This window comes from Phoenix dactylifera, chromosome 17, assembly GCF_051530095.1.
Source record: "Phoenix dactylifera cultivar Ajwa chromosome 17, Ajwa_hap1_PhDact_Kaust_v1.1, whole genome shotgun sequence".
Taxonomy (NCBI): Eukaryota; Viridiplantae; Streptophyta; class Magnoliopsida; order Arecales; family Arecaceae; genus Phoenix; species Phoenix dactylifera.
In genome coordinates, this window is record NC_143206.1 from 12,822,013 (window position 1) to 12,837,198 (window position 15,186).

The following is a 15,186-nucleotide window of genomic DNA, read 5'->3' on the forward strand; positions in this document are numbered from 1 at the left end:
CATTTAATTTATTTTATTTGAAGATATTTAAAAGCATAATAAAAAAATTATTAAAATAATTACTATTGAACACGAAAAGGGAAAATAAATTATTTGGTTTTTAAGTCTACTTTTTCGAAGTCCTTACTCTGTCTTCATTAGAGTCCTCTCCTTACTGTGTCCTCTTTGCCAATTCTAAATCCTCCCCCTCATGCCCAATCAACAGGTGAAGCAGTTAATTCTCTGTCTGGATCAATTGCTGAGTCCATGAGCATACTAGATTTGATAACTCTGACATGACCGGTAAAGTAGTAAATAATAATTATTGGTTTATGTTATATAATGATTGCGATAATGAAATAATAATACTTGTTACTTAAAAAACAACTTTTACATACAAATAAAATAATAACTGAGGAGCTTCCAAATCCTACTTTACCTGCAATGTATTGGTGGCGAAGCGAGGGCCCGCATGGTATTCGGTACGGATAGCATATACTTAGAGAGGAATTTATCTATGGTGGTTGAGTAGATTCGAGGGCAGGACACTTGTAACGATCAGCATATGAGCATTTGAGATGTTCGTAGGCTCGCAGGAGAGTGTGGTACTTTTCGAGCTGCTCATATCAATTAAGAGATGAACAGTGCAACAAACTGAGTCGTTTCTTATACAGCATATCAAACGGAGGAGTTGTTTTTGGATAGATCATAAATTGGCTCCTGCTTTCTTTTGCTGTGTTCTCTTTTTTTTTTTTTTTTTTTTCTTTCCTCGAATTTTGTTGGATAAGCTTACGCATGCGACTGCTGTAGAAAAAGAAAAAGAAAAAAAAAAATCACAGACACACACACGCGAGGGCCGCGTAAAAGACTGTGTACAGGCGTACGTAAGGTGGCAGCGGCTATGATTCCCTTGTCGTCCACCAAGAAGTCTTGCTGTGGGCCCACTTAACTCGTGTTACCAAAGCAAGCCACAAAGCCGTGTCAAAACCTTCTGCTAGAAATACAGCGTGAAATCCAAATTGTTTGCACCAGCTAATAGACCATAAACCTCCTGCAATTAACTAATTGGTCAATCATATCCCCATCCTATCCCACGTCGATCTGCACTCATATGAAGATCGTACGGTTACGAAGAATGAGACTATATCGTAATTTGTAGAAAGATTGTGACTGAGTTTGTCCTTAGATATCTTAGTTTCTGTGATGCTCCATGCCCTGGTCACAAGCATCACCAAGAATAGAGCAAAACCACCGAAAGAAAAGAATGCCATTTTAGCCAGCATCACAAGCACTGGCGGGTCCCACACTTCTCATGCCCTAGTCACTTTCTCGAGGCTTGTTTTAGGGTGCCGTCAGTACTCCGAAATGACCTGTCAGCGCTTCTTCTGACGAGCTACGATACTCAAATATGGACTATACGTACAAAACATATGCGGTAGAGATTTGCTTAGGCAAATGCATCAACGGCCGATCTTCTCCAACCTCATACAAAACTATATGCGGTAATCCCATATCAACTAAACCCGTCCTTTTCGCCGCCAAAGTCCTTGGCGAAAACAAAGGGCCCAACCCTCATCCACTCTTTCTTCGCCGGATTCGTTGCAAACCTCTCCAAAATCTCCCTCAGTTTCTCTTCTCCTCCTCCCCCCAAACCCTAGGCCTAATTCCTTCTTCGAGATCGGTGGAGGATACAGAGAGGATGCCGGCTTATCGGAGCCGATGACGCCCCGGGTGGTGAATTCCCGGCACGCCGTGGAGTCGTGCACGCTCCAGCTCCACGCCTGGAAGCCCTTCCAGATCCAAACTCTCGGCGTCGAGCCCTCCTCCTCCAAGCCCTACGCCTTCCACGTTAAGAAGCCCTGCCGCTCCGACCGCTCCACCGCCCCCACGCCCAACGCCGCCGGCGACGCCCTCGACCTCTCGCGCCTCAGCCTCTTCGGCGATCCCCCTCCCCGAAACCGGGAGGAGAGATTCTGGTGGTTCTCCGGGAAGCTCCGCCGCCGGGGGTCCCGGTCGGTGTCCGGCCGGAGCAGCGAGCGGAGCGAGACCCGCCGGCGGGGCATAACGTCGGCGGCGTATGCCACCTGCTCGGATTTCCCCCTCGCGCCTGGGGGCACGGACTCGAGCGGGGAGCTGTTCGTGAACGCGGATTCGAGGTGGGGTTGGGACGTCAGCGAGGCGCGGATCTTGAGGAAGGAGAGCAGGGACGTCGGGGGAGGTGTGGGGTTGGAGAGGGAGAGCTCTGGACTCGGGTCGTTTCAGGGTGGAGGGTGCTCTAGGGCTCTGGAATCGCAAGGGAATGAGTCCGGGTACGGCAGCGAGCCGGGGTATAGGGGTGATGTAGAGCTTGGGTATGATGATGAGGATGATGAGGATGGGCGGCAGTTGTTTTGGGGCGAACAGGTTGGAGGTAAGGCCTTTTGACTCTTTTCTTTTGTCAATTCTCTGTTGCTTTGATTAAATTGCGACAAATTAGAGTTTACCCTTGAAGGAATGATGTTTTAATGCTCTCACATTTATAGATACAGTATTTAAATAATTTGTTAGATTTAACCAATAAAGATGGAAAGATCTTTTCTTTTGTTCGGTTTCTCAGAAGTTTTTAGTTTCATTTTTTGTATCGTTGCATTGGTTTGGTTGATTTTGAATCTGGCATAGATTTTAAAGCAAATAATAGCGTACTTAGGTTCTGTTTGGGATTGCTTTAGAGGGCCAGAAAGTATTTTTTGGACGGTGAAAAAAAAAATCTAGTGGATTTTGTGGTATTCGGTAAAAATTTTTTGAGACAGCTTTATGGTCCCTCAGAATGCTGAAAAAAAAATCTATGACCCTATTTGGGATTGCTGTTGGTAGTAGAGTTTTTAAAAGTAAAAGAATTCTGCATAAAAAATTGTTTGCTATTTAGTAACTATATTTCTAAAATACTGTAAAATTTTTAATATTTATTTGGTAGCCAAATCGAGAAAATACTTTTGTATAAGAATATGAAAATTAGGGACATTGCATAGCTTTCAATTTTTAAATATACTATCAAGAACTCCTATTATAAAGTATTTTTTATTTATAAATTATTTAATTTGAATAATATAACATTAGAATGATATAATATTGTAATATAACAGTATAAAAAGATTAAAACAAGGGGATGGTCAACTGTCTCTGATTATCACAATGATGGGCTTCGTGCTACTAGTTCAAGTGATTGCAAGGAAATCCATGATCTTACTTTGGGTTGTGTGCACATACAAAGCTTGAGCTAATACTAGGAGATCCTATTAAAGCTCAAAACAGCATATCATATTTACTTTCATAGTTGTCTTTAGGGCTAGTTATGTTGTTTGTAGCGATATATCCCATGAAAGTCCACATGGAAAATCTATTAGGTCCAAAATCAGCTTCAAAACAAATTCTTGTTCGACTAAAGGGAAATGGTTTATCGAACATCAGCTTATGCTGGCTGGGTCTTACACAAATGTTTACATTTGATTTTGAACCAAATTGTTGACTGTTGATTATTTTGAGCTGACTCAGACTTAATCAGGGACTCAACATGTTATATTTATGCCTTGGTTGATTTAGTCTTTCATCCTAGTGCGGGATAGACATGAATGGTTTCGAGCAATTGGTGGTATGTGTCCTAATTGACGGATCTGATGAGGAAATTCTCGAAATAATCTGTTCTGTGCCTTCCATATGGTGTCTGTTAAAGTGAACTAGCCATAAAATCTCTTTTTTGTTATGTCTTCTCGCATGAACATGTTGGACTGTTTGGCTTTTATTGTTCACAAGCCCAATAAAAGTTTTGTTATTGTTATGTGTGAATGTCCTTACCTTTCATAAAGTCTTCATGGCCTTTGGCAAAAGTTTGGATTAGTTTGTTGGTCTGTTTGCGATCTCCATCTATTGTATTAACTAAAATATTTGTTAAGGAAATTATCATGGTTCAATATAGCAATTGATTTCCTATCACCTATCATTTGTTCCTGTTGGACATCTTTCCAGAGAATAATGGAGTGGGGTTCAGATTATTTGGTTGATAAGTTTTACATATTTTAAGAAACTGGATGAAGAGAAAGAAGGTCATGCATTTTCCTGCTTTGCCTTGTGATTATGTAAGAAAAGGCTTGTGGAAAGTATTACATATGCTTATCAATGGTAGGATACTTAATATGAGCTTCAATAACACATGTGACCTGAATCCTGATATGAGGCCTAGGATCTTGGTTTTGGTAAATGAGCTTCTGCAAGAACTTCAGGTTTAATACTTAACAGGAAGTCCGATAACCAAGTCCTAGTCTCAGTTTGGTGCTTACCAAAGAACAATAGTTCTAGAGAAGAGAGGATATGGTTTGTGTAATCCATCATTAGAAGAAACTTGAATATTTTTTTTTCCTGAAAAGCAGCTAGGTCATTTTAATTCAATTCTACTTCTCATGGGATGGTCTCATGACACTATCCCTGCATTATATAATCCATCGATACCTTGGCACTGAAACTTTGAAACCATGCCAATAAAATTGTACATATACTCTAACCCTAGCCTTTGATAAGCATAAACAATCTATGTTGACGGTGGTAATAACTTTAGCATGCTAAACTATATGAAGACATCCAATTTGAAATATACAGATCATGATCTACATATTATAAAATATGTATCTACCAAAATTCAGTAGATTTGGGAGATGTCATAAGCTATTTCTAGCATAAACAACCCTCATTGTTCATAACTTACATAACAAAAATCTCATTGTTGCATCAAGACTCATCTCATTGTTGCATCAAGACTCAACACCTTAGCTTTGTAGTGTAAGTTGTGTTCGGTTACTTGCAACACAGACTTGAGTCTTGAGTTTATGTACTTACTAGCATGCAAAAATATACTTAATTCATTTAACTTTTTGCACTTAAAATGTATAATAAGAGAATTTAATGTTTAACATACACGTACACATTAATTAATAAATATAATTTTAGTATACAAATCTATAATTATCAATTATATACTAATTTAGGGCAATTAATATAACTGATTGGTTTTTCCTAGGCAGTAAAGCTACCCTATATGCCTTGTGGACTGCCTTACAAATACTGAAAATAGGAAGTCGTGATTTTGATGCCATTATCAGAATAGAGGAACCACGGCGACTGTATATAGAATGTCTATGAGCAGCAGGATTTTTTCATATAGGGAGCACTTCATCTTCTGTGGATATGTGTGTAGTGTGTACTAATCTGTTTGGATGGATCAAAAAATTAGAATTCATGAACAAAGAGAGGCAATAATGCCATGTGAACCTTTTTCACCACAAAAGGCAAAATGATATTTATCAGATCTGCTTGTAAAGTATTGTAATTGTCATCCAACAATTTGTTATTTCCCCCAAAAAATGAACTATGATCTTTTACGAATTCCTGAACGCATGATGGTTGGTTCCTTGTTCCTAGTTGGTTCCTTGTTCCTAGTTGGTTCCTTATTCCTAGTTGGTTCTTTATTCCCAGTTGGTTCCTTCCTTAATACAGGGCTACATGATGATAATTCTTTAATGGAGGAGGAGTTTAAGATACTATTTCCACATAAATGGAATGGTTTGATGTCAAGCTTAGAAAATCATGTATATGCGTAGTAACAGTGATTGATTCTTTGCATTTACAGTGCATTCTAGTTCAGCTTTCCTTTCTCATCATGCAATATAGTGCTCTGTTATTTGTTGGGCTGTCCTGCAATTTTTACTGTTGCTTATATCTACCATCAGATACCAGTCAGATGGAAATTGTAGGCGAGAATAAATTTTCAGAGCAGAAGACTCACCACAGAGGCAGGCGGAAGAAGCATGATGGGAGAAGAACAATGGCTCCATTGAGATAATAATAAAGCACCTTAATTATAGATTGCTACATGACATTGTTGATAATGATTGATGTAACAGTGGTTATTCAAAGTTGGAAATAGTTGATATAAGTTGGCATTATTGCATTAATTGTATACCTTAAAAATTTTATTCAAGCAAATTTTTATCTCCTCCATATTGTATGTAATCTGCCTTTTTTCCTCTCTTTTTTTCCCCCTTTCTTGTGGGTTACGCGCGAGTTGAGATTATTCTAACTTAACTAGAATTCTTATAAATCTGAATTCCAAATCCATATTTTATAACAGGCATGAAAAACGTTGGTTTCAAACTTGCAGGTGCAAGGGATTGCAGATACAACAACGTTCCCGATTTTACACAATTTTTTTTGGTCTATTCCAATCTTGTGATTTTGCTTAGATAATCATGGCTCCAAATAAACATACAAAACCCTAATTATTCACCAATTGCAACACAAATTATTCTTTCCTAATCCCTGCCAGACGTTTAAATCATCTTTTTGGTCATGGGGAAACCAATCTTGCAATTGTCAACTTCAATCGTTTGCGGCCATCAAATTGCGGAATCTAAGTCTCACATATGCTTTTGTGTGTAGCTAGATGTTAGAAGAATATGTCGTGAACTTGTTCGATCATATGCCTCAACAGGTGATTGTATATTTGAGCATTACCATTTTGTAGGTTTGGTGTGGAGAACATTTAGAGTCTCTGAGTAATTCTTGCTAACTAAAATGAAGTAGAAAAATGTTTTATCTTATTCTCTATGAGCACTAATGCCAGGCAAACAATCATGAAAATGGGTGCAATGTATAAGCTCTTTGACATCTTTAATATATTTTCATTCTTCAAAGGCTGACATTTTTTTCCTCCAAAAGTTAATGCCACATCTTCACATGAATGTCAAATATCGGACAAGCATTCCAATATGAATTATTTAATATTGTAAATTTTTAAATAGTTTCAGCACTTTCATTAGAGAAAAACTTTTATATTTTCACTACTTTTTAAGCTTAGGCCCTGTTTGGGGAGCTGTTGGCAGTAGAGCTGTTAGAAGTAGAGCTGTTGGAAGTAGAGCTGTCTGAAGTAGAGCTGTTATAAAAAGCTATTTGCTGTTTGGTAACTACATTCGTAAAGTGCTGTGGTACTTTGTTTTGTGTTTGGTAAACAAACTGAGGAAGTACTTTTGTATGACAAAATTACCATAAAGGACATTGCATAGTATTATACAACAGAACATAATAAAACATAACATAAATTAATACATAAATATACGATATAGTATAATATTATTGTAATATAAAATAATATTATGTTGATATAGCATAATAGTGATATAATTATTAGAGTAAATTAATATTTGGTAATATAACATAATATTAAATTATTTAACATAACATATTAATGTATTCTGATATAATGTAATATATATTATATTTATAGTATAATATAATAATAAAAGTATAAACTATTATAATTATTAGTATAAATTAATTTCTCATATTATAACATAATATTAAATTATTTAAAATAACATATTAATATATTATAATGTAATGTAATATAATACAATATTTATAGTATAATACAATAATAAAGGTATAAAATATTATAATTATTATCATAAATTAATTTTTCATAATATAACATAATATTAAATTATTTAAAATAACATATTAATGTATTATAATGTAATGTAATATAATATAATATTTATAGTATAATACAATAATAAAGTTATAAAATATTATAATTATTAGTATAAATTAATTTTTCATAATATAACATAATATTAAATTATTTAACATAACATATTAATGTATTATATATAATATAATATGATATTATATTTATAGTATAATACAAAAATAAAGGTATAAGATATTATAATTATTAGTATAAATTAATTTTTCATAATATAACATAATATTAAATTATTTAACATAACATATTAATGTATTATGATATAATATAATATGATATTATATTTATAGTATAACACAAAAATAAAGGTATAAAATATTATAAAATTAGTATAAAATAATTTTTCATAATAATTTCTCATAAAATAATTTTTCGCGGTCCAGGGGCTCTTCTTCGTGGTCCACGCTCGAGGAGGACCTCAGCGTGGGCCGCGAGGTTGATGATAAAAAAAAAAAAATAGATTGATTTTGGAAGGTATGGAAAAGGATTAAAATTTTTTTCTTCTAAAATGTGGTTCAAGAGATGCATACAAAAATTGAAAAGAAAAATACATTTTCTTATGGAAAGGAGTCTGACGGCTAGGGTTCTTGGCTCCAGCAGATTTTTAGGTTTATAAAGGGACAAACTATGTAATTATGTTATTTTAATATGGACATATTTGTCAAAAATACAGCTTTCCGAAAAAGCTGAAACAACTTCCTCCCAAAAGCTGTTTTCAGCTTCCCGCAAAAGCTGAAACAGCTTTTTGAAAAATTTACCAAACACAGTTTTTCATCTAAAAGTACTTTTGGAGGGCCAGAAAGTGCTTTCTGGCCCTCCAAAAGCTCCCCCAAACAGGGCCTTAGTAGACTGTTAATCACTTTCCGGGGGTCATATCCTTATTTTTACAAACATTGTTTGCTTTAGTTTTTATAAGAGAAAAAAAGGGCAATCTAACTTGTGTGTGCTAACCAATCAAGCTGGCAAAATCATTCCCCGATGATACTCAATGATTTAAGTTCTCTTCCCTCCTAAGTCCTAACTCTCTTTGTACTACCTATTTTCTTAAGTTTAATCCACTTAATTGACATCCCTATTGTTTGAGCTTAATCCAATAAGCTCACATCTCTTTCACACTTATTTCCTTGGGTTTAATCCAGTGAGTTTATATACCTATTTTTATTGAGCTTAATCCAATGAGCTTATCCCTCTTACAATAAGTTCACAAGTCCCCCCTCTTTCTTTCTTTCTTTCTTTTTGTTTAAATAGCTCAATGTGACAAATCCAATGAGCTTACATCTCTTTTTGTAATAAGTTCAGAGGTCTCCATTTTTTTTCCCTTTGAAAGAGCTTAGATTTGCCCATACCATTCAAAGGCCATCTGGAATTTAGTATGGTGCTCCCAATACTTACTTTTCACTTGTCTACCGGCCTTCATACCTCAGAAGTGTTAACTCCATTCTTTGATAATACTGCCTTGTTAAATATCTGGGATGTCGGACTACAAAAGGTTTGTCAGGTGCTATGTAAATGATCTCCATGGGTACTTTAATATTGTATAATATAATCTTGTTCATCTACCTGATGGGGTTATAGTAATAACAAGCTGATCGATCTTTATATTTAGAACAAGATTTGTCGTCTTGGTACCGAATTCTATACTAATGCCATACAAGCACGTAGGATGAGACTTAAAAATTTTTGATGTACGAGTATTGGTACGTGTCATCCATACTGAATATCAGCACCAAATCAGGTTGTATAGCTTGCCATATTTAGGAGCTTTGTGTTACGCATTAGAATAGGTAGAAATGGATATAATGGAATTTGTATTTTTTTTTTTTTTTTTATAATTGCTAAATGGGTTGGGCCTGATCTGCGTCTAGTGATCACTCGACGCATTCATTCTCTAGTTTTTTTTTTTTTTACTAGATTGGATGATTTATCTAACATATGTACGGATACATTTAATAAAATTAAAAAATAAAATATCACAAAGCTCTCAAAGCAGCCCCAATCGTCCACCAATCTACGGCGGCTTTCCTAAACACATTCTCGGAGTCTGTCGGGGCATATAAGCCCATTGAGGGCCGGTGGGCGGGCGGCCGGGCGAGCGAGCGAGAGGGAGATGGGAGGAGCGGAGGCGCTGGGGGCGTACAGGACGCTGCTGCGGGCGACGCGGAAGACGTTCGCCGGCGACACGCTGATGCTGTCGGAGTCCGCGGTGGAGATTCGGCGGAGGTTCGAGGAGAACCGCGGCGTGACGGCGGAGGCTGAGGTCGGGCGCCTCCTCGACGAGGCCCGTGAGGCCTCCCACTTCATCACCCACATGATCGTCCAAGCCAAGCGCAGCTCCACTACCGGCAGTTTCGGTAAAATTTCGAGATTTCTTGTTCTTGTTTCTTGCTCTTGCTTTGCATTTGTTACCTATGATTTCAGCTATCTTTGTTTGAATGTTTGCAATTAATTCTTCCGTCTTGTTCGAATTGGACATTTTGATTAGAAAAAAATTTGTATTTTTAGACCTGGATGGATTTCAAGCTGAAGAGAAAATGTGTCTAGGAGAGAATTCTCAAATTTTATTTTCCTGGTGGCCGATTGAAATGTTCGACTTGCTTGACAACGGTCATACTATTTATCAATTATCCATACATGTATACGTTTTAAGAACATGATGCCACGGAATTTTAGTATTAATACTGGATATGATAGTCAATTATTTGTCTTCTCATGGTTTGCTGAAATTGTGATGAATTAAACTATTCAAGAGGTAAAGTGGCCCAAGGCTTAGGTTTTTGGAGCTTCATGGAATTGTCAGCTGGCAAAAGTGAATAAGATCCTTAAGATGCAAGGGCTTTCAATGTTATAGCTGAACATTTTGGGATGAAATGATTCTCGAGATGGTGTTTCGATCCTTCATCCATGTCTCCAGTTATAGGATTGACAAAATCATGATTGTTATTTGCCATAGTAGTGAATAATTATACTTTGCTTAAATTTGTTTGTTAGTCATTATATGAGGAAGAGAAAAGGTCAAAGATGTGTAGAGACATCAAACTGAAGATAAAGGGAAAGGAGTCCATTGATGGTGTAGTTCGATAAATTATGAAAAACAAGAGGTGTGACAATAGGAGGAGATCTCATCGTCTGTTTTCATATGTCTGTTTAGTTAGTCTCATGGGTTGAGTCATGGGATAGTATGAATTATGTGATGGTCCTCTTTTCAAGAACAGAGGTGTCTAAAGTAGTCTTGATTTTATGATACTTCATTTTTTTTAAAAAAAGAATTTGATCTGGAATTTTTTGAACTTGAAGGACAATTTTGTCTCTTTTTATTGTTTGTGCGTTAGCTAGCCCTAACTAGCGATGATGCCATACTCTAGATGGTAACTTTTGGAGAAAGCCAATCGGCAAAGACGTATATTCCTTAGATTTTATTTAAGGTGATCCTCACTCTTTTAAGCAAATGATGTCACTGGATCATTGGTTGCTGTCTTGACCGATCAGTTTCCATTTTGTAATTTCTATGCATTTATTTTAATGCTTTTGACATTACTAGTCTTTAGTACCTCTGCAGTTTGCGTCTTGTGAAACTTACACTATAAACTCTCAAAATGACTATCTTTTGATTTTCTTTAAACCTGATTTTAGATAAGATATAGAAAACAGAACATGTTAAAGTTCTCACTTAAAATCTTTGAGGAAATTTTTCATCTTGTCCTTGTTATGTGCTTTTGCTTAATGAGTGACTCCTAAGTTGATTTTGGCATTGTATAAGATCTGAAAGCACACAATTAACCATTAGTCTTCTTTTCAATCTGACCTTGTGTTAACTGAGGCTTTTGATGGTAGTGTTGTTTGTGATGTAACACATACATACCTTATGGATCATGAAAGTTTTCATGATGCTCCTTATCGGACTTAACATCCATCCATGATTATTTCTTAAGAAGGAAAAATCTTCTCAGATAATTTAACAGCTTTCATGTCCATCCTTTTGATCATCTTTTTGCATGATACTATTTCAATGACCAACTAAGAGAACCCGTTGTGAGTGGTTTTGCTAGTTCCGTCATCTTCCTACTCTTTGGGCTTTCTATTCTCCTTCATAATTATATTCGTTCAGCATGTGTCACACGTATCGACGTATTTAAAAGATAATAATCATGCCATGCTGCAATTTATTTAGGAAATTAAAGATAATTCTCATAGTCAGTACAATCCACCCATCACATATGGGCTCAAATTCTCTCATTATAAGTGCTCATTCCAATTGTCAGGTAGGTATCATTGATCTTGTGAGCGAACAGCGGCAAATCGAATCTTTACACTAAATTAAGTATAGCATCTACCATTATTTTGAAGTATGGAGTATGTCGATGCTTTCTAGAATTTGATTTTGGATGAGCTTTTAATTGCCCTTCCCATATAGTTCATCATGTCCTTCTGTAGTGGTTTTCAATCTTTTGATGTTTTAAATCTCTTCCATTGTAATGAAGGGATCTTTTGATGTTTTAAATCTCCTCCATTGTAATAAAGGATCTATGGAATCCTTTTGTCATTTCCTTTAGCAGTGTCTTTCAACCTTTTGATATTCTTAAACCTCTTCCATTGTATTGAAGGGCCACTGTATCCTTGTTAACATTATTTTATCACATGTAAGATACTGTATAAACTTGCTTTATTTTGCATAATCATCACAAGTAGCCATGTAAACCGCAAGAAGAGCCAAATTGCAAATGTTGCAATTGGGAGCATGATAGTTGGAGAGTAGAGGGAGTCAAGCATTAAATGTCTAGAGGAAAGCTTCATCCTTATCTGTCCCATAAAACAACCATCTTTTTCTCATGAAAAGGTTGATTACATCACATCATTATCCTTGTGAAACTCAGTTCTCATAGACTATCTTGGGAAGTTCATTAACTCATTCCAGGCTTGTCCTTTTTCTGTCACCTGCTTTCTTCCATGTTTGCCCCATTTTTCTAACGCTTTCACCTTATCAAGACTGGTGTTGCTCCCACTTGTGTCCTCCTTTATGGCAACCAATACCCTGCCACATTCTTCATGAAGTTTAATGATCACTATTTCCTGGCTGTACAACCATGTTATTACTCCCTACACAGTTCAATAAGCGTGCAATATTCTTGAATCAAAGGATGTCAACATTACTAATTGTATCCATAGCTACTCTAGAAGCAATTTTTACTGTGATGCAAACAGTTACATGATTTTCATTGTAGCTCAGGAAAATCTTGGTTTATATTCCTGCAGATGTTTTGGGTATAAAAATATAATTTGTAATATCATATAGTTAAAAAGCATGATAAGTCAGTCACATATATTTCCTGCGATATTGGATCATTATGCAAGAACTTAATATGCAGTTACCAGCAAGCTCATGTTATTGAGTTCAGGAACACACTCTTTCATTTCTTATTTATATTCTTTATCACAATTTTGATGATGCAATTAAAAAGTAGTCATCTTATAATAATTAAGCTCAAAGATACTGTGCGCCATAAAGAACAACAGATTCAGGGGTTGTTTGTTCACATGCATAATCTTTTAGTTGTGCATGAATACAAGGAGATTAATCTATTAACATTTGTAAATTTTTACTTTTATATTATGGGATTTTTTTGGTTAAAAATAATCTCAAAAAAAAAGGTGAAGAGACTCAACTTGAATTAACTCTAGCATTGTCTGTTAGGCTTAGACTAAGAGAAACAACATCCTTTTTAAGTTAAAAAGGAAAAAAATGAAGAATGCCAAAGAAGGATTTTATACTATATTTGGCCTCAAAAATTAGGATGTGTTATAAATATGCATAATCAACCATGCGTGCATTGCCACTGGTGTATGATCTCGTTGATCTCTTTCTTTCTTAGAATTATTTATGTGAGATGAAATGAATCCTTGATGACTGCCATTACAACATTGACTCCTGTTAAGCCATTAATGTATCCTGGTTCCTCCTTTATCTAGTCAAGGAAAACAAGTTGCAACAAGGACCTCTGTGTATAGATACATATACCATACTTGATTCTGGTTGTTGAAGTGGATGATGTAAATGTCCATCTTTGTTTGAAATGGTCCGCTATTTGAAAACTAAAACTTATATCCATGTATGGATGGAGCATATCCATGTATAATACCAGTTATCTGAACATTGAGATGTGTCATCCAAGACATCATGCCATGCTTCAGGCCATGGCAATGTGTTGAAATTCTTCAGAGAAATGTAATATTCAGTAAAAGGAAAAACATTTTAAACTTTGCATTCATTTCGACCTATCCGCTGTCTCTCTTTGTGTCCCATGCATACTTTAATGCATCGTTGATTGAAACTATATGTAACAGTGTTTTCTGTAGCCTGATATCTGCAGCTATAAATTATTTCTGGTTTTGGTAATCGGTGTACATTTTCTATTGCAGTTGTGAAGCCTGGTAAAGAACATGCTGGAGCAATGCTAGAGATTCCTTCTGAAGAGATTCCGTCTAAGTCGACATGAGCAAAATTGAGCTCATTACAATGTCAAAGGTAATCAGCCATCAATATCGCTGGTTAAACATCAGATAAGTTTGATTTATTGAATAGGTCAAACATCAGGAACCTTTTTCCTTGTACTTGAACATTACAATTATCTTACTGTTCTTCTAGCAGGACTTACGAGGATAGAAGGAGGTCTAGCTTCCTGTGTGGACTAATATTTCATTGTAAGTTGTAGAAGTTTAGGGGAGAAGAATCTTGAGATAGTTTCTCTATTTTCGGGAAGCTAGTTGGTTCTCATGGTTATTTTCTATTGTGTGTTCATTCTTAATAATGAAAAGTAACTTGAAGAGTATAAGGAAGTTAGCTTATCTGATATGGTTGCTGCATTTAATTATGCAAATGAGAATAGGCAACCCATCATAATATGCTGCATGTGCCCCACAATTAACGGTTCTGCAAGTTGCTCCTTAGTGCAGCACTGGATTTTATCCATGTCACATGGGATCTGCCTATAATCTAACCTTTTCTTTCATTTGCACCTCAGCTGCACGCACCGAGTGCAGTTTTCACATAATATGACATATCTGAGGGCCCTGGTGATGGATGTGTTGCACAAGGCGACCTGACAAATTCTTGCATGTGGTAGCAAGACAATGGAAATTAAAAATTGAACTAGGGCAGGTTTCAAGTGAGAGGTAGAAGAAAATCATCAAATATTTTATTGATACAAATCACTATGAAATTGCTTTAAGAATTTATCTGGAATATGAGGCATCATTATATTTGTTTGTTTTTCGTTGTTTACAGAGAAATCATAATTTGCTTGAAAGTCATAGATGGTCCCATGAAAAATGCAGAAGATACCAAATGCCAAGCTGTTTGAAGTAAAATACTATAGCAATCTTGCTTGCTCTAATTAATTTAAAGCAAATTAACACAATCAAATGAATCGACTGCATGGTTGTAGGTAAAGAAATACTTATATATATATATATATATATATATATATATATATATATATATATATATATATATATATATATATATATATATATATATATATATATATCTCAAAATCTTCTTCCTCTTTGAAAATAAAGCAGTAATATAAAAAATCAAAGACAGTTTCTAAATACTGAGCATTCTGATGGGAAACGTTGAAATT

At 35.6% G+C, this 15,186-nt stretch overlaps 2 protein-coding genes across 2 annotated transcripts; both read left to right on the plus strand.

The window, feature by feature from the left end:
* The first annotated feature begins 1,527 nt into the window (after nucleotides 1-1,527).
* LOC103707238 (uncharacterized) lies at nucleotides 1,528-6,006 on the plus strand. Its single transcript, XM_008791642.6, has 2 exons — nucleotides 1,528-2,389; nucleotides 5,736-6,006. The coding sequence occupies exons 1-2, from the start codon at nucleotides 1,699-1,701 to the stop codon at nucleotides 5,846-5,848; spliced, it is 804 nt and encodes a 267-aa protein (XP_008789864.2). The 5' UTR covers nucleotides 1,528-1,698; the 3' UTR covers nucleotides 5,849-6,006.
* A 3,531-nt stretch (nucleotides 6,007-9,537) lies between these two features.
* Nucleotides 9,538-14,376, plus strand: LOC103707237 (mitochondrial zinc maintenance protein 1, mitochondrial-like). Its single transcript, XM_008791640.5, has 3 exons — nucleotides 9,538-9,900; nucleotides 13,964-14,069; nucleotides 14,193-14,376. Exons 1-2 carry the CDS (start codon nucleotides 9,657-9,659, stop codon nucleotides 14,038-14,040), a joined length of 321 nt encoding a protein of 106 aa, XP_008789862.2. The 5' UTR covers nucleotides 9,538-9,656; the 3' UTR covers nucleotides 14,041-14,069; nucleotides 14,193-14,376.
* Nucleotides 14,377-15,186: the final 810 nt, after the last annotated feature.